The following is a 19,187-nucleotide window of genomic DNA, read 5'->3' on the forward strand; positions in this document are numbered from 1 at the left end:
TTAGTGAAGACCCGCTATAATCAACCGCAGGTTGCTCTCCCATCGACTCCTGTATTCCACCAAAAAAAAGAGTAGGGGGAGTCGATGGGAGAGAGTGTCTCCCGTCGACATTGCGTAGCGTAGACCCCGCGGTAAGTAGATTTAAGCTACGTCAATTTGAGTTATGCTATTCACAAAACTCAAATTGTGTACCTTAAGGCCTTAGTGTTTTGCTGCTCTTGAGCTCCTGTCAAAAGTAACATCACACAGGGGGCTGAGATTGAGATCCTGATCCTGTTGCAGAGGGTGTAGGCAAGCAGGACTTTTGAAACTTCTGTCTCTGGTTCATAGGACCTCTGTTGGAAAAACTGCTGAGCCATGTCTAGATTTGACCGCTGGGTGATTAAACTTCCTCTTAGAGGCAGGCATGTATATCCCCAGTGAGCAGAAGGTAGCTCAGGAATCCTTCAGGCTTTGGAAGGACTTGTCCATCTTCTGACTGAAGAGGTGCAGTTCACTGAAGGGTAGGTCCTCAAATGGTATTCTGGACCTCCTTAGGAAACCCTGACACAGAGCCATGACTTCCTTAACATGATGCTGGCAGTAGTCATAGCCCTCGAGGCAGTATCAGTAGAATTGACTGAAGATTGGAGCTGGTCCTATCAGTTTGCCCTCATCTCTCAAAGCTTGAAAACAAGCTCTATCCAGTTTCAAAAGGCCATCACAAACTCCTCAAACTTGACATAGTTTAGGAAATCATTTTTAGCCACTAGTGACTGGTAATTGGCCATCCTTAACTGGAGACTGGATGATAAGAAGACCTTTCTTCCCATCAGATCCAGGTGTTTTCCCTCTTTGTCAGCAGGAGTTGACTGAGGTTGTTGCTATCTAGTTCCTTCAGAAGTGGCATTGACTACCGGTGACTTGGGAGTGTAGAGAGAAACCAAAAATTCCACACCATTGACCAGCACTTAATAATTCTTCTCCACCCCTCTCTGCAGGAGCAGCAGTGGTCCCAATGCCCCCAATATGGCCAGTAGGAGGGAGTCAATAGGTGTTCAGGGGACCCCCATTGCATACGGTACCAGCCACTCTGAGTTAAATAAGGCGGAGGTTGGTCCCAAACTGGTGTGGGCCTTTTGGATGGTGGTGGACACACAGGATAAGGGAAGAGTGATTCATTCAATGGCTCAATCTTCTGATGAGGAGAAGGTTGATTCTGGTTCCAGTGGTGGTACCATTGGTACTGTTGGAAAGGAGATGTATTCTGTGTATAAGACAGGTGACAAGCTCCTTCCAGCAGTCGATTCTCTCTGAGGTGATATTATCTCCCTGGAAATGGAGGGGCCTGATGGAGGAGGGGATTCTGAATCCAGAAAAAGTTAAAATGTCCTGTGGGGTGGCAACAGTTTCAGATCTCCCAACTGTGGGAGAGGTTCTGCTAGTCCGGACTGTCAGGCCGTGGGGTGGTATCCAAAGTTGGTGGTGGTAAGACTTCGTACCAACAGACCCTAGATTTTGAGCAGAGCAGAGCTGCGGATGATGGACTGATGGAATGGAGTGCAGTACTCATGGAGCCCAATGTTTATGGCCTTTCTTGTCATGCCTCTGGGACAAAGAATGTGCTAAGTCCTCATGGGCCAAGCTGGTGGGCTTGCCTGCAGTCAAGTCTGACTTCTTTGAAGTGAACTTAGAGGAAGACTTACTCTCATGCTTATGAGAGTGCTTCTAAGCTTCCTGACAAGTTAAAGGTCAACTACAAAGAACAAAAAAAACCTGAGTAATGGCCAGCTCTGTTCTTTGAAGGAATGCTCCTGTTCAATATCTAGTTCTTGATCCCACCCTTACAATTTTGGCTACCTATGGAACAAAGACCAGCTTGACCGATAAAGGATTATTTTAAAATGAGAAATTCTTCATAGATAAATCATAAATTAAAATAGATAATGTGGCACACAGGTAATATGGCCCCAAGGAAAGGGAGGGAGGGAGTGATTTTTACATCTGCAAAGACAGAAGCACTTGCCTATTTGAGAAAAAGAGCTGAATTTCAGATGGAGATGCACTCTTTCAAATAGAAGGTTTCAAATATAAGATAGGTCTGTGAGGGAGGAGTTGTGCTGCATGACATGACATAAGCCATCACAGATGGGATATGGAGAATCTCTAGAATCCAACAACAATGGGATAAACTTCCACATAGAATCTCAAGAAGAAAGGGTTGAGAAGAGACTAGACTCCACTACTTTCTTCTGCAGACCTTGCTCTGCACTTTCCTCATTACTCAAGGAATGAATTTGAATTGCTTTTACAGTATATTACATAATTAAAGTGTTAGCTCCAGCTACCATAATTTTGAAATCATTGTGATTTTGCCTATTTATAATGTCAATTTAACTATTAGCAGGGCCTGCTGTGAGAGGTGGGGAAATTACAAGGGGAAGCAGACAGAATTTGCTTAGGGTTGTGAAGGCCTTGGTTTTGAAAGTATTATTTGCATAGTAAGTTCATAGTACTGAAAATTAATGCAACTCTGCATGTCTAACTGGCATTTTATTTCACAAACTAAGCTATTTCAAGTTTTGTAACATATTTCATTTCACTTGATTGTATTTAAAAAAACTCCTTACATTCATGGTTTTTTAAACACACAAAAACAAATTTGAATGCATTTCATTTTGTGGTATAAGAGCAATGCTTTATATGTTTATTTTACAGCTGTTCAATTTTGATGTAGATGACTCAAATTCAACACTTTACCAAATGCAGTACATAGGCCATACATATTATTTACAGCATACGAAGGTAAGAACTCGTGTGTTTTAAAACAGATAATGCTGTATTGAGAACAGTACATATTGGGAACAGTACAGCAGTCTGTACACCACCTGTATTTGTGATAAATATTTCCCCAGTGGTAGGTAACAGGGTTGTAGTCCTTTTATCAGAGGGTCTTACAATGTGTTTGTGTGCTCAGCAATGCCCAAATAAAAAGTGGGAGAAAAGGGTACTGTTCTGGACTTAGGACACAATTCAGCAAACACTAACATTAAGCACACACTTCGGTGCTTTGCTGAATCAGAAGCAAAAACATCAGCCTCTTTTTGTGAGTCTCTCACTCCTTTATGAATTTAGAGCATTTTGGTTTTAACTATTATGCAATAATTCAGATAATTCCTTTTTCTTAAAAGACTTAGACTGGATTGTGATTCTCCCTATGACAGGAGGGAGTTCAGCCAATATAATTAATTCTCAAGTGACTAAACTTCTGCTTTGATCAGTCTTTTACCACATCAATTGAATAAAATTTTCATCCCTTCTTCGACAGAACAGTGGGCTTACAAATACACACCACCAATAAAACAGACTGTGTTGAACACATACATTATGCAAGTGCTCTCTAAAAAAGGGACAGTGTTGAGGCCTTAACTTTGAAGAAGGTGCAAAGAAAAATAAATTCTACCACACTGCCACAGGAGAAAACAAAACAAAAAACAAACAAAAAACCCACAAGAGCCACTCTATTCAGTTTTATTTCTCTCTCTCCACCACCATTATTCCCAGAGCTTGGACAATGGTATTTATGATGGAGACGATTAACTCTACATGCTGAGGTTATTGTTAAACCAAAGCAGCCATTTAAATTTCAGCACCATTCAAACTATATGGGAGTCAATTTTTATCTAGTCAGAAAGGAAAAAAGTTTTTAAAGAAAGACCCTTTAACTTTTCAGAGGGAATAAGCAAGGGAGAGAAAAAATTAGTGAAGAATTTTTTTGACCGTGTACTGTGTGAATGTGTTCAGATTTTATATTGAAAAAAAGTTTGAGGTTCTATTAAAAAAGAGTTGTCAACAGTAGACTCAAACTTCAGGCTTATAGAAAGCAAGTTTTGACAAGACTTGTTTAAAAAAATATATAAAAACCTGTCATTAATGTAGTTTTCAGTTTAATTTAAACATTTCCCATCCTGTGCCTGAAATTAGAGAGTGACAAATCAATCCATTTTCATTGTCCTATCTGGGAGAAATGGAGAAACACTCCATCAAAGCGAGACTGAACAGTCATTCAGTCTTAACAGTGTAAGGTGTTGCACAATAACCCAGGTAAAGACAGTTGCTTTTAAAAAGTAAAAGTGTCCATTTAATGTATAATTAGCCTGTAAAGAGGGAAGGGAGATATACTGTAAGACACTGAATCACTCTTACAAATATCCAGGTGGGAAAAAAAGGATGTAAGCAGCATGTAAAATCTGTACATGCAAAGATACCTGGCATTTTCAAAAACTGCTATGAACAAACTGATATAGTAAGGTTTGTTTAATTTCTTCCATCTGCAGAAGAAAGTCTACAATTATATAGTGTGATCTCTAAGCTTTACAGTGCATTTACATTAGCAAAAACCTTTCCTCGCTCTTTGCATCTGTACAAAAACTGTATATCCATTATAATTTACAAAAAATCGTATCTGCAATCTTACAAACATGATTTAACATTTTAGTACACAGGAAAATATATAGCTCTCTGGCACTTAGTCTCCTCCACGGTACCTGTCTATTACAGTACAGAATAACACTTTTCAACATGTGCTTTTGAAAACCTTAGACTGAAGTAATGTGGGCTGATCTAGAAGCTACAGCTTCCGCAGCTCCCAAGTGTTAAAAAATGAGAAAAATCTGCCACTTTTTTGTATAACAATCAACAGTTTATTAATGGACATGGTGAAATTTTAGCTATCCACCAAAAATGTGTAAAAAATTGCCATGAAAGTAAAAATAAATAAAGCTGTTTTTAAAATCAGTCTTGTTTTACATATCAGTTCAGAATGCAACAATAAAAACATGAAACCGTCATTAAAGTTTTAAAGTAATCTACTGATATTCAAATTACAACCTTTGTGACAAATCTAATGAGAACTGAAACTGATTTGGTTTTAGGTTTAAAGACTTTCACATTCAAATACAGTGTCTTGTTTAGCACAATACTTCCTCTGACAGTGATGGGCAACTGATGACATATTGCTGTATTTGACATAAGGCACTATGATATGAATATGCCATACACTTGCCTTATGTCAGATGTCTGCTGCTGACCAGTGACTTCTGTCAAATACGAATGAAACAGTTTCAGAATACAGTGCATTTTAACAAAGGACATAGTATTTCAGCAAATGTTTTGAAGACATTTTGAAATGCAAGCCTACATTTTTTAACATAAGGTTTTTTGTCATGCTGCTTTTTTTGCGACACCACTAGGGGAAAATACAGACGTTACCCATCACTGAGTTTCAATACACATTCTCATAACCGTTCTTCTCGTTTCTATTGCAGTCAGTGTTCTTGAGGCAAACTTGACTCAGAAACTTCGTTCAAGTTCTCCTAGAAAACTTTATACATTCACAGCAGTCACTCAGTTTCACTCTCCTTTTGTTTGGCACCTGTTCATAGAGAAAAAAAATTCAGACTTTTCAAAAACATGTAATGTCCTTGCTCAGACTGTACTTCAGAGTCATGAAGAGGCAGTTTGAAAAATAAAAACTGTTCTGGAGCTTATTTGGGATATTGCAACACTGACTCACTATATATGAGACTCTTAATTGTCAATACCATTCTTGAAGACATGTTAATTTTAGTAATTAGGAACATGAGCAAAGCCAGAGGGGCACTTGGACCACTACTGCTTATTTTTTTTAAAAAAGAGGTGCCCCTAAGCATAGCAGCCAAGTGCCATAGAAGGCAAATCAACAACACAGTTGCTGAACCAATGGTGATGATTCTTCTAGGATGAGGTCAAGAACCATGGCACAAAAGACCCTTGGTGATTTATTTATTTTTTTGGTTCTTGACGGCAGTCAAGATCAGCATTAAAGCTCCCTTAAGGCGAAGACCTACTTGAGACCTAGCCAAAAAGGATTCCCACACTATCTGTATTATGCTGGTGCATCAGTTTACTTTAGCACAGAGGAAGAGCCTGATTAATGGGTGGTCCAACTGTCCTGGAAAAACAAGTGGTGAAGGGCTGGAAGACCATCCAGTATAATGGATTTCATTTAGGCTCTTCACCACTGCCTCTGCTTCTAGGTTGCAGCATCAAGCCCTTTCTCTCTTCTACAGTTCCAGGCAGCCAGCTGGGTATGTGCTGTATTTATATTATTATTATTTTAGGTATCAGGGAGATAAAATGTGTGAGGAAGCAAGATAGAGATTTGAAATCCAAGACTTCTGAGGGCCCATGAGGTTGCTGGGAGCCTGTCATAAACAGATAGTTAAGGCTTAATGTCTCTCTTATCTGTAAAGGGTTAACAAACAGGGACCCCAAACACCTGACCAGAGGACCAATCAGAAGACAAGATATTTTCAAATCTCATGGGTGGGAAGCCTTTGTTTGTGGGTTTTGGGTTTGGCTTTGTTCTCTCTGGGTCCTGGATGGGACTAGAGGTGCAACCAGGTTTCTGCCAATCTCCCTGCTACAGTCTCTTATCTATTCAGAATTGTAAGAAAGAAAAGGCCGTCATAGTCTTTTAATTTGTTTTTTTTTTCCCCCATTTACATATGTGTACCTGCTGGAAGTAGCTTAAATTATGTTTCTGCTGGAGAAAGTTTCTTTCTATTGTTTATAAGTTGAAAGACCCTGTAACTTTTTACCATCTAAAGTGCAGAGATAAAAAAAAAAGAAAAAGTAAAAGGTTTATTAAAAGTTTTGCTTTTTAAGACCTGTTTGATTTTTCTCTCCTAGTTAAGGTTCAAGGGCATTGTGTCTGTACTCACCAGGAAATTGGTGGGGAGAAGGGAAGGATAACTTTTCTCTTTGTGTTAGATTCACGCAGCTTGAATCTGTATGGCCTCTGGGTGAGGGTGAAGAAGGGAGGGGGAAGGTAACACTCCTCTTGGTGTGGTGATTCAAGAAGTTGAATCAGGCGATCTCCTAATGTTCCCAGGATGGGAAGAAGCTGGGAGGGAGAAGGGAGTGGGAAGGGAATGGGTTATTTCCCTTTGTTGTGAGACTCAAGGAATTTGGGTCTTGGGACCCCCAGGGAAGGTTTTTGGGGGAGACCAGAGTCTATCAGGTGCTCTACTCTAAGTCCTGATTGGTGGCAGCCTATCAGATCTAAGCTGGTAATTAAGCTTAGGGGAATTCATGCTAGTACCCATATTTTGGATGCTAAGGTCCAGAATTGGGAATTATACTATGACAGAGCAACCCTGGAATGTTTGTTTGAAAGTCAGCAATTGGAAGAGGACTGAGTGTTAAATGTGGAGACTTGCCAGCAGGAGGTGGTTTTATCCAGTTTTCTAAAGTTGCCAAGAAAGGTTTCTCCAGACTCCAGAGACTGGCCGATCAAGTACTGAAGAGGTCTGGGCTGCTGAGGGGGCTGCAGTGTGACCAGACTGGGAGAACACAAGACTCCATGGCTTGAAAGACCAATGAGCACTTCCAGATGATCAGTTCATTCATAGGTTTTAATTGTAAATAATACACTACAAATTTGTGAATTCAATCTGGAGTGGAGCTGTGGTAATTTCTGGAGTGGCCTTCAAAGAACACCTACCGGAGACCCTTGCTCCTTGAAACAACTGGGTCCTTCTAACAAGAGAGCAGAGGAAGGGTTGCACCAAGGTGAGAAGCTTGGGGGTAGCAGCTGATGGCCACAGGAAACCTGGGGTTGCGACAGCTAGACTTCAAATGTATACAGTTGTGGAGAGAGATTGTGTACTATGTTCAATACCACAAGTTCTCCCCCGCACACTTGTTTTTTTTCCTAACTACAGCAACCACTAAGAGGAGAAATCCTATAGTCTCTCCTCCTAACAGTCACACTTCCTTTCTCCATATACATAGGCAGACATCATGACTGGTCTCAAGCTAAATTTAGCATTATCAATGCAAATGAAAAATTCCACTTGGGCTTATGGTTAGACACTCTTTTAAAGGGGCAGTATCAGATTAAATTTGGCCCAAAATTCAGGAAACTGTGTTTAAACAAAAAAAATCTTGACTCAAATGTCTGTCTGTCTCTTCACCCCGTTAAAATGGAAAGAGGGTTTTTGCTTAAAACTTTGCAGCACTGTACTAACTGTAGAACGTAAAAGTGAAAACTTACTATAAAAAAGTGAAACTGCTATTGTTTTCCATTGCTTAAGCTGAGAGAAATACAAAACAGCATCAGCATGAATGGTGAGAGTTTTATAAAACTTCTGATTTATGTGACAGGATACCTATCAGTAGTTTTAATTAAGTATCCCACATTGTGATTCCATACTTCCTCCTCTCAAAACATAAGCCCCAGTTTTTTTTCCCCTAGAAATGAGATCTAGGAGCAGCAGCCTCTACAGCCAACAGCAATAGCATTCATGGAATGCTCTGTTCTACACTCCATAAGCAAAGTTGGACTCTAATGGTGAAAGCTGGTATAATACTTGAGATAAATCATCCAGATTCACCTTTCCCTACAAACTTGAACATGGAGATTTAGTTGTTTTTTCTGCCAAAAATGGAAAGTACACTAGACAATATGTTTTAACAGTTACAGTATTTGACACCAAGACAGATGATCATGATGCGGCTGTGAAAAAGGATAATACAATCTTAGGCTGGATCAGGCAAAATATTTCCAGCAGAGACAGGGAAGCGTTAGTATTCCAGATGAGATGTATAATGGTACTGTGTACAATTCGGGTCTTCCATATTTAAGAAAGATGAATTCAAACTGGAACAGGTGCAGAAAAGGACTACTAAGATTATCAGAGTAATGGAAAACCTATCTTATGAGAGGAGACTCAAAGAGCTTGGCTTGTTTAGCCTAACCAAACAAAGGCCAAGGGGAGATACAATTGCTCTCTATAAATACATCAGATGGATAAATACCAGGGAGGGAGAGGAGTTATTTAAGTTAAGCACCAATGTGGACACCAGAACGAATTGATATAAACTGGTCATTCAACAAGTTTAGGCTTGAAATTAGACAAAGGTTTCTAACCATCGGAGGACTGAAGTTCTGGAAGCCTTCCAAGGGTAGCAGTAGGGGTAAAAAAACCTAACTGGGTTCAGGACTGAGCTTGATAAGTTTATGAAGGGAATGGTATGATAAAACTGCTTACAATGGCATATAGCTGATCTGTGACTGCTAGCAGCAAATATCCCGAACGGCCAGTGATGGGACCCTAGAGAGGAGGGCTCTGAGTTACTATAGAGAATTCTTTCCCAGGTATCTGGCTGTTCTTCTTCGAGTGATTGCTCACATCCATTCCAGGTAGGTGTGCGCGCCGCGCGTGCACGTTCGTCGGAAACTTTTTTACCCTAGCAACTCCAGTGGGCCAGCAGGTCGCCCCCTAGAGTGGCGCCGCCATGGCGCTCTATATATACCCCTGCCGGCCCGCCCGCTCCTCAGTTCCTTCTTACCGCCGTGTCGGTCGTTGGAACTGTGGAGCGCGGCTTAGCTGTCCTCCACGTCCCTAGCTCTCCTAGTTCTCTATCGTTTATCTATAGTTCATCTCTAGTTCCATTATAGTTGTTAATTAGTTTGTTAAGTAGATAGTTTAGTTAAATAGTTGTTAAGTAGTTCTTCGCCGGGGGCTTAGCCCTTCCCGGCACCCGGCGCCAGGCTCATGCCTGTTTCGCCGGGCTTCAAGCAGTGTGCGGCCTGCAAGAAGCCCATGCCTACCAGCGATCCCCACGAAGCGTGCCTGAAGTGCCTCGGGGAATCGCACAGATCCGACAAGTGCCGCATCTGTAAGGCTTTTAAGCCGAGGACAAAGAAGGAGAGGGATCAGAGGCTCCGAACTCTCCTAATGGAGGCGGCACTTGACCCGTCGGCTTCGCAGGCCGTGGTATCGGCACCGGCACCGGATCGCTCCGGCACCGAGAAGACTCCTCGGCACCGACCCTCTCCGGCGCTGGAATCAGAGCCAAGGCCGTCGAAGTCTGATACTCCGGCCAGGCAGACCCGGCTTGAGCGCCCGGCCTCGACATCGGCCGCGGCGCCGCCGGCACCGTCAGCACCGTTGACTCCGGGCCCGGCGGGTCCGTTGAGTCCGGTGCCGCCGAGCTCCCCCATGAGATCTGGGGTTGAGGTAGTGGTCCCATCCACACCGGAGACCTTCGCCTCGGCTCGGGACCTTATTGCCCTGACTGAGCCCACTCGGCTGCCACCCCCGGTACCTCCGGTGCGGGTTGTGTCCAGAGGCAAGCCCATGATGTCGGCGCCGCCCAGAGACAGTCGTTCGCCATCCAGGTCCCGACGTCTTGGGCGCTCCAGATCCCGACGCCGCTCGCAGTCCCGGCACCGCTCCCCTCAGCGGCACCGGTCGCACTCGCGGCAACGGTCGGCATCGAGGCGGTCGCGGTCAGGCTCCAGTCGGCGACTCCGGCACCGCGACTCCAGGAGCAGGTCCCGACGCTACTCGCCGCACCGGTCGACCTCCCGGCACCGAGCTGGTGGCAGGTCCCGGTCTCGGTCGACCTCCCGGCGCCGAGCTGGTGGTAGGTCCCGGTCGACCTCCCGGCACCGAGCTGGTGGCAGGTCCCGGTACCGAAGCGGCACCCGGTACCGATCAGGATCCCGGCACCGTGACAGATCCCGGTCCCGATCCCGGTCCCGGCACCGATATGACTCCCGGCACCGGTCCCCGGCACCGAGACGATCCTCCGTGCCGGCCCGCGCAGACCCTTACCATCCGGGGTCGGCCCCACCGTGGCCCTCGAGACAGCTGTCCGTATCCTCCCAGACGGACAGCGGGTATGCGCTGGGCACCGACCGGCAGGCGGCGCTGTTCGGTGATCCGCCGCTGCAAGACCAAGGCCCACAACAGTGGGGATTCTGGACACCCTGGGCATACCATCAGGCCCAGGGCCCCCAGCAGCTCCCTGCTAGACCGGCGACTGCGGAGCGTAGGGCCCCTGAAGCCTCCTTGTCTCGCCCCCCTCCCTCCCCGGAAGGGGAGGAAGGGTCCAAACAGCAGGACTCCGCTGCGGCTCCGGAGGCAGAGGCGAGGGCTGAGGAAGACCCTCAGTTAGACACTCTCGTGCCTGGGGTCTCATCATCCTCCTCCCCGGATGAGGCGGTGGCGGGTACCTCCTCCAACAGTCCCCCCCCGCTGGATCTCAGGGCGCACCAGGACCTCCTCAGGTGATTGGCTCAAAATCTGAGTCTGCAGGCAGAGGAGGTCTCGGAGATAGAGGATCCAATTGTCACCATCCTCTCTTCTGATGCTCCCACCAGGGTCGCCCTGCCCTTTATACGGACCATCCAGGCCAACGCCAATACTATCTGGCAGTCCCCGGCCTCCATCCCTCCGACAGCGAAAGGAGTCGAGAGAAAGTACATGGCCCCTTCTAGGGGATACGAATATCTTCATGTTCACCCGACTCCCGGTTCACTGGTGGTGCAATCGGTGAACGATAGGGAGCGTCACGGCCAGGAGGCTCCAGCCCCCAAATCCAGAGAAGCCAGGCGGATGGACCTCCTTGGCCGTAAGGTGTATTCGGCTGGGGCGCTGCAGCTCAGGGTCTCTAACCAACAGGCCCTGCTGAGCAGATACACCTTTAACTCCTGGGTGGCAGTGGACAAATTTAAGGAGCTGCTGCCACAGGATGCTCGCCAAGAGTTTACGGCCATCTTGGACGAAGGCAAGAAGGTCGCCCGCACGGCCTTACAAGCCTCCTTGGACGCTGCGGACTCGGCTGCCCGTACCCTCGCGTCAGGAGTTACGATGCGTCGCATCTCCTGGCTGCAGGTTTCCGGCCTTCCGCCGGAGCTCCAGCACACTATACAGGACCTTCCTTTCGGAGGCCAGGGCCTGTTTTCTGATAAGACAGACCCCAGACTCAAGAGTCTAAAAGACAACCGGGTCATTATGCGGTCCCTCGGGATGCACACCCCCGTGACGCAGCGTAGACCCTTTAGGTCGCAACAACAGCAACAACGTAGGCCGTTTTCCCAGTTCCGCCAGCGGCAGGACCTTTACAGGCGCCGCGGCAGGAACGGCAGGCGCAGGCAGTCTGGGAACCAAGGGGGGCAGAACCAAGGCTCCTCAAAACCCCCGCCTGGTCCTAAGCCTTCATTTTGAAGGTGCGCCCGAGGGCGCGGTAACAGTTTCCCCTATGGATCCTTCCCCCCCATTTTCCAACCGCCTTTCGTTTTTCCTCCCGGCGTGGTCCCAAATAACATCGGACCGCTGGGTCTTAAGCATGGTGCAGACGGGATACCGCCTGCAGTTTGTTTCGTTTCCTCCTTCCCGCCCTCCTTCCTCGTCCCTCTTCAGGGACCCCTCTCACGAGCAATTCCTTCGGCAGGAGGTGCAGACGCTCCTCAGCAAAGGAGCTATAGAGGCGGTTCCGGAAAACGAGAAAGGCAAGGGGTTTTATTCCCGCTACTTTCTGATCCCCAAGGCCAAGGGGGGCCTCAGGCCTATCCTCGACCTGCGAGAACTCAACAAATACCTCGTGAAGTTGAAGTTCCGCATGGTATCCCTGGGGACCATTATTCCATCCCTGGATCCAGGAGACTGGTACGCCGCCCTCGACATGCAGGACGCGTATTTCCACATTGCCATTTGGCCGCGCCACAGACGCTTTCTCCGCTTCGTTGTGGGGGCTCTTCATTATCAATTTGCAGTCCTCCCATTCGGCCTGTCCACGGCCCCGAGGGTGTTTACAAAATGCATGGCAGTTGTCGTGGCGCATCTTCGGCGCAACCGTGTCCACGTGTTCCCTTATCTGGACGACTGGTTGATTCGGGGCACGTCGGAACAGCAGGTCAACAGCCATGTCCGCATGATCACCGCCATATTTGCAAGTCTGGGCCTCTTGATAAACACAGACAAGTCCACTCTGAGGCCCACGCAGAAGGTGGAATTTATCGGGGCCGTCCTGGATGCCAGCAGGGCCTCGCTGCCTCTGCAACGGTTCCAGACCATGGCGGCGATCGTTCAACGTTTGCGGTCAGCCCCATTGACGTCAGTGAGGACATGTCTAACCCTGTTAGGCCACATGGCGGCGTGCACTTTTGTGACCGACTACGCTCGGCTCCACATGAGGCCTCTCCAGCTGTGGCTTATCAGTCATTACAGGCCGGCAAGGCAACCTTTAGACATGTTAGTCACAATCCCCCAGAAGGTCTTAGATTCTCTCGGCTGGTGGTTAGACCAGTCCGTATTATGTGCGGGTCTTCCCTTTCACCCCTCTCAGCCCTCGGTATCCCTGACAACGGATGCCTCAGATCTAGGCTGGGGGGCCCACCTAGGGACCCTGCGGACACAGGGCCTGTGGTGCCAGGAGGAGGTGGGGCTCCACATCAACATGCGGGAGTTGAGAGCGGTCCGCCTTGCTTGTCAAGCGTTTTGTCATCAGCTTCAGGGTCGTTGTGTCGCCGTGTTCACGGACAACACGACGACCATGTACTATATCAACAAGCAGGGAGGCACCAGGTCCTCCTCCCTGTGCCGCGAGGCGATACGACTCTGGGACTTTTGCGTAGCCCACTCCATTCACCTCAGGGCTTCCTTCCTCCCTGGAGTACGGAACACTCTGGCAGATCGATTGAGCAGATCCTACCTGTCACACGAGTGGTCCCTTCGCCCGGACGTCGCTCTCTCCATTTTCCGGAGGTGGGGTTATCCCCGGGTGGACCTCTTCGCGTCCAAAGGGAACAGGAAGTGCCAAGCGTTCTGCTCCTTTCAGGGCAGGGAGCCGGGGTCAATAGCGGATGCCTTCCTCATCCAGTGGTCGACCCACCTGTACTATGCATTTCCCCCGTTCCCTCTGGTCCACAAGGTCCTCCTGAAGGTGCGCAGGGACAGGGCTCTCGTGATCATGGTGGCCCCGGCATGGCCCAGGCAGCACTGGTACACCATGCTGCTGGACTTGGCCATAGCCGACCCAGTTCCCCTGCCCCTTCATCCGGACCTGATTACCCAGGACCACGGGACCCTCTGTCACCCAGACCTGCAGTCGCTGCACCTAGCGGCGTGGCTCCTGTGTGGCTGACTGGTTCCGAGCTGCGCTGCTCCACGCCTGTGAGAGAGGTGCTCTTGAGCAGCAGGAAACCGTCCACAAGAGCCACATATTCGGCGAAATGGAAGCGCTTCTCCTGTTGGTGCGTAGAGAGAAATCTCCGCCCTATGGAAGTTTCGGTAACCGAAATCTTAGACTACGTTTGGTCCCTCAAAGGGCAAGGTCTGGCCTTATCGTCGTTGCGAGTCCACCTAGCAGCTATCTCCACCTTTCACCCGGGTGCGGACGGTCGCTCCGTTTTTTCTCACCCGACGGTGTCGAGATTCCTTAAAGGGCTGGAACGTTTATTCCCTAACGTCCGTCCCCCTGCTCCAACCTGGGATCTTAACCTGGTGTTGTCCCGGCTCATGGGGCCCCCCTTTGAGCCGTTAGCTACTTGCTCCCTGCTCTACCTCTCTTGGAAAACTGCCTTTCTAGTGGCTATCACCTCAGCTAGACGGGTGTCGGAGCTCCGAGCTCTTGTGGTAGACCCCCCATATACGGTCTTCCACAAGGACAAGGTGCAGCTGAGACCACACCCTGCTTTTCTGCCCAAAGTGGTCTCAGCCTTCCACGTCAACCAAGAGATTTTCCTTCCGGTTTTTTTCCCAAAACCTCACTCCTCAGGCAGGGAGCAGCAGCTCCACTCGCTGGATGTTCGTAGGGCTCTCGCGTTCTACATAGAGAGGACTAAGCCCTTCCGAAAATCCCCCCAGCTTTTCGTGGCGGTAGCGGACCGTATGAAAGGGCTTCCTATCTCCTCCCAGAGGGTATCCTCTTGGGTTACGTCCTGTATCAGGACCTGTTATGACTTGGCCCATGTCCCTACGGGCCGTGTGACTGCGCATTCTACCAGGGCGCAGGCGTCGTCGCTAGCTTTCCTCGCCCGTGTGCCCATCCAGGAAATCTGTCGGGCAGCGACCTGGTCATCGGTCCACACCTTTGCTTCCCACTACGCCCTGGTCCAGCAGTCGAGGGAGGATGCGGCCTTCGGAACTGCAGTGCTCCGTGCCGCGACTTCTCACTCCGACCCCACCGCCTAGGTATGGCTTGGGAGTCACCTACCTGGAATGGATGTGAGCAATCACTCGAAGAAGAAAAGACGGTTACTCACCTTTGTAACTGTTGTTCTTCGAGATGTGTTGCTCACATCCATTCCACACCCGCCCTCCTTCCCCACTGTCGGAGTAGCCGGCAAGAAGGAACTGAGGAGCGGGCGGGCCGGCAGGGGTATATATAGAGCGCCATGGCGGCGCCACTCTAGGGGGCGACCTGCCGGCCCACTGGAGTTGCTAGGGTAAAAAAGTTTCCGACGAACGTGCACGCGCAGCGCGCACACCTACCTGGAATGGATGTGAGCAACACATCTCGAAGAACAACAGTTACAAAGGTGAGTAACCGTCTTTTGGATCTGGCTGAAATGCTCTAACTGATTGCCATATTTGGGGGCAGGAAAGAATCCCCACCCCATCCCCAAGTCAGATTGGCAGAGACCCTGCAGCATGGAGCACAGAGTCACTTGCAGGTTTAAACTAGTGTAAATGGTGGAGTGTGTGTAATTTCAAGTCTTTCAGTCATGATTTGAGGACTTGAATCACTCAGCTAAAGGTCTATTACAGGAGTGGGTGGGCAAGATTCCATGGTCTGCAATGTGCAGGTCAGACTAGAGGAACCTGATGGTTCCTTCGGACCTTAAAGTCTATAAACAGACATTAGCAACAAATCAAGCAGACTAAAAACAGCATGCTATGCTATACCCTACTGTACCTGAAGTTTTATGAAAAGAGGTCAGAAGGCAGCATCTATACCTGCCGGCGTGAGCACCAATGCTTGTAGAATGTCAGAGAGGGAGATGATACCCACAATGCTATCTGCTTCATTCACTACTACCAGACGATGAACCTGCAAGCAGGGAAAACACATTTTATTCGATAGGAATTTTATTTTTCTGATTTATAAATAATGGCAACAGAGAAACAAGAGTCCTAATATAAAGTGCTTAAGGTGGGCAAATTTTCAGAATTAGAGGGAAGAAATTGTTCAGTTTCTTGACTAACATTTTAATACGGTGGTATCACAACATGGTTAAGCTGCTATTTAAAGGAGCACACAGTTGTAATATTTGTGTGATTTTGCAGCAGAAGGGACCCTGTCAAGCGACATCAATCCAGAAATAATTTATTTTTACAAAACCTAAAAGACTAAGACTTAGCATAGCTCTGTTCTGAAAAGCAACTCTGAAGTGCCATTGAGAGTTTCAAATTTGAGTCAATAACCTCTGAATACATTGATACAAATTAGAGTACAATGATAAGAACTTGACGTTAAAGAGAGATTTTTCCAACTGACAGTCTCTGCCAACTCAACCTGGCATCTTATATTCACAAGCTGTGCCCTTGTATGTGCACCATCATCAGGAAGAGGAGACTGCATATGTCAAATTCTGCAGTCAGATTTATTCAAGGTCATTGTATTCAAGTTGTTTTCAGTGACACTTCTCTATAAAGGGATTGGACAGCTGAGATTGAGGGCCAAATCTGGTTCTAAAATTGGAACTTAAATAAGAATTCTGCTAATTTTGCACGAAGCCTGAACAGATTTCATGTCATATTGCAGAGATAACACAGCTAGGAGAGTGAAGTAGAAAAGATGGGTTGCTAGACCAAGTAGATCCAACTCTCAATATCCAGAGAGATTTGTGAATAGCAAGGTGATATTTTTACAGTCACTTTTCAGAGTAGAATTTTAAGACCAACAGAAATGTTTCACATTTTTTATATTTAGCAGAAACAGAGTTTTCAATCAACAAATATTCACCTTCCAAGTTTATAATCTAAACATTGCAACATTCATCAGGACCAGAAAAATGAACCTAAGCAGAAACAAAGTGAAGCTAACCAATCTAGTTTTGTTACAAGTTGAGAGCAATATTATTTACTTGTTGCATAAATAGTGAAAAGTTTAACAATTTCAGTTTGAATAATCAAATTTAACTGCAACATACAGTTATACTGACAAACTTAAAGAGTTGATCATCTACTTGAGTATAAAATGTAGATATCTAACAGTTGAATACTCTTGATCATTTATCTTAAGGTTCAACATTTAACCATTTCTTTTTTTAATATCATTAAAAATCAGTTTTCTGTAAGACACCACTTTTTTCCATGGGAAAGATGTCCAAATGAGTAAAAATGTAAATAGTGAGATTACTGCTTCCAGCACAGTATTTCGATGAGAACTGGCATTATTCTCTCTCAAAGATGAGATTAGGGATGACAGATACAAGTGATAAGGGCAAAAAACAGAGTTGAAATGTTAACAACTTTCCTGTTTCTTTTATTAACACCTTGGAACCCCCTTAGCGCAAGGCAATAAAATTTCTCAAATGCTAGTAAGTGCAAAGAAGAAACCTCATCACCCTCACCAAGGGGATAACAGAATGAAAGCAGCATCTCTGGTTTGATTGAAGTAATGGTACGTTAATTTAGGACTGAGGTTAGCTACATACCAGTCAGGATACCTTAGAGCTCCTCTTCTCTTGTATTTGAACAGTCATACCCACCTGATGCAAATGGGGAACACAGGAAAGAAACAGAAAGAAAAGGGGGAAAATTCTGTTTTTATATTTTTTTCTTCTAATGAAACTGTGCTGGTGATACTTCGGACATGGATATTATTTTCTGTATATTATGCACATTTAATCACTTGGTCATCTTTCTCACATTGTGTTGTGAGTTCCATTAAGAAAAATTATTAGTATATCAATTAAACACTTAATACCAGTATGATTAAGCATTCTTGTTTAGCAACCAAAAAGATCAATTTAGTACCACACCTGGAATTTTTATAGTAAAAATAAGTGTTTTACATACAAGACACAAACTAATCCCCCCAGCCAATGGGCAGCTTTTAACATCACTCGGGAACAGGGCCAGATTTCTAGAATATTTGTGGACCTCTACATAAAGCTGACTCATTGAGAAATATTTTATATTTGTGTATTTATAGTGTATCCATTTATATAGAAAAATTTCATTTGTTATACAATGTGCACAAAAATACATACAGTTTTTCCTATTAGATGTTAAGTGAATGTTTGAAGTTGTGTGAATTGAACTATACTGCAGCTATCAAGTGGCAAGTCTCAAGAAGCAGGTTCCTCTTGTAAAAGTGATTTTCCTTCTCAGGGAAGCTGTCACCTGGTAAAACAAAGGTTAATGAGGAAGGGTCAGGCAGGCAGGCCAAGATGGGCCACATCCTTGTGTGACATGCTGTCCAAATCACTCCCATTGTATTTCTGCACTTATGGTTGGCTTATCTGGGGGATCCAGACATTCCATAAAGCTTGTGAGCAAAAAAGTGAGTCCATTGAGGAACACAGTGTAATTCTTACAGACTGAGGGAGGATAAGTATGGCCTTACCAGGCTCAGCTTGCACTCCCAAGGGAAGGAATCTTTTTTGAAACTGTTGGAATGGACTTAAGACCTCTAAAGATATTAACAGAAAGTTAGATATAATATGGGTCATTCTAGACACACTGTAGTACAAAGTGCAAGCTTTAGCGGGCACAGAAAAAGCCAAAGGATATGGAATTGTCTGCTGTTACAGTTCTAATGGAATACTGAGGAATAGGACTGACAATCCTGAGAATTAACTCAAATTAAATAAATGCAAGATTGGGGTCCTGAATATTCAACATCGTGGATGCAGAAACTGAAATAATATGTTTTAAAAGACTCATGAAGATGACTGAAATGGGTAATTTTGATTTTTCTGAAATGGGCTTGATAGGTGGACACCTCTGTCTTAATCCCTTATATGAAGTCTATTGATACTGGAGAAGGAAGACAGACAGAGGATAACAGCACCCAAACATTGGCAGATACAGCTATAGGTGAAATGGATTTAGACTTCATAATGTCTGCTTCTCTGGTCAGTCAGTTAACATCACATGGCAGAATCAAGAACCAGATGTATATCATAACTAAACATGATCAGGGATGCATGACGCAGTAATGTTAATATTATGTATTTGTCATTTGAATTTACACATATCTTTATGCTTTTAGCATGCTTGAACTCTTATTTGTTGTTTAAAGTTTGCCTCGTTGTAAATACATCTGATAACCAGGGGTGCTGGAAACCTGTGTGAAAGGTTTCAATGCTTAAGACATCCAAGAGTCAAAAAATCTGCCAGGATGGTTTCTACAGCATTTAA

The 19,187-nt window shown here is 45.8% G+C and overlaps 1 protein-coding gene across 9 annotated transcripts in view; it reads right to left on the bottom strand.

The window, feature by feature from the left end:
- Positions 1-3,899: 3,899 nt before the first annotated feature.
- Positions 3,900-19,187, bottom strand: part of PRKAG2 (protein kinase AMP-activated non-catalytic subunit gamma 2) — a 403,378-nt gene continuing 388,090 nt past the window's right edge. For 6 of the 9 annotated variants that reach the window (XM_030550040.1, XM_030550042.1, XM_030550043.1 and 3 more), the window contains 2 exons: positions 15,774-15,867; positions 3,900-5,413 (listed from right to left, as the gene is read on the bottom strand). In XM_030550040.1, the coding sequence (XP_030405900.1) occupies positions 5,382-5,413; positions 15,774-15,867 (126 nt within the window). In that variant the 3' untranslated portion in view covers positions 3,900-5,381. Of the gene's footprint in view, positions 5,414-15,732; positions 15,868-17,476; positions 17,531-18,034; positions 18,168-19,187 lie in introns of those variants that run through there. The other 3 variants (XR_003998732.1, XM_030550041.1, XR_003998731.1) reach the window with 3 other exon arrangements.

The sequence above is a fragment of the Gopherus evgoodei genome, chromosome 2, assembly GCF_007399415.2.
Source record: "Gopherus evgoodei ecotype Sinaloan lineage chromosome 2, rGopEvg1_v1.p, whole genome shotgun sequence".
NCBI classification, from domain to species: domain Eukaryota; kingdom Metazoa; phylum Chordata; order Testudines; family Testudinidae; genus Gopherus; species Gopherus evgoodei.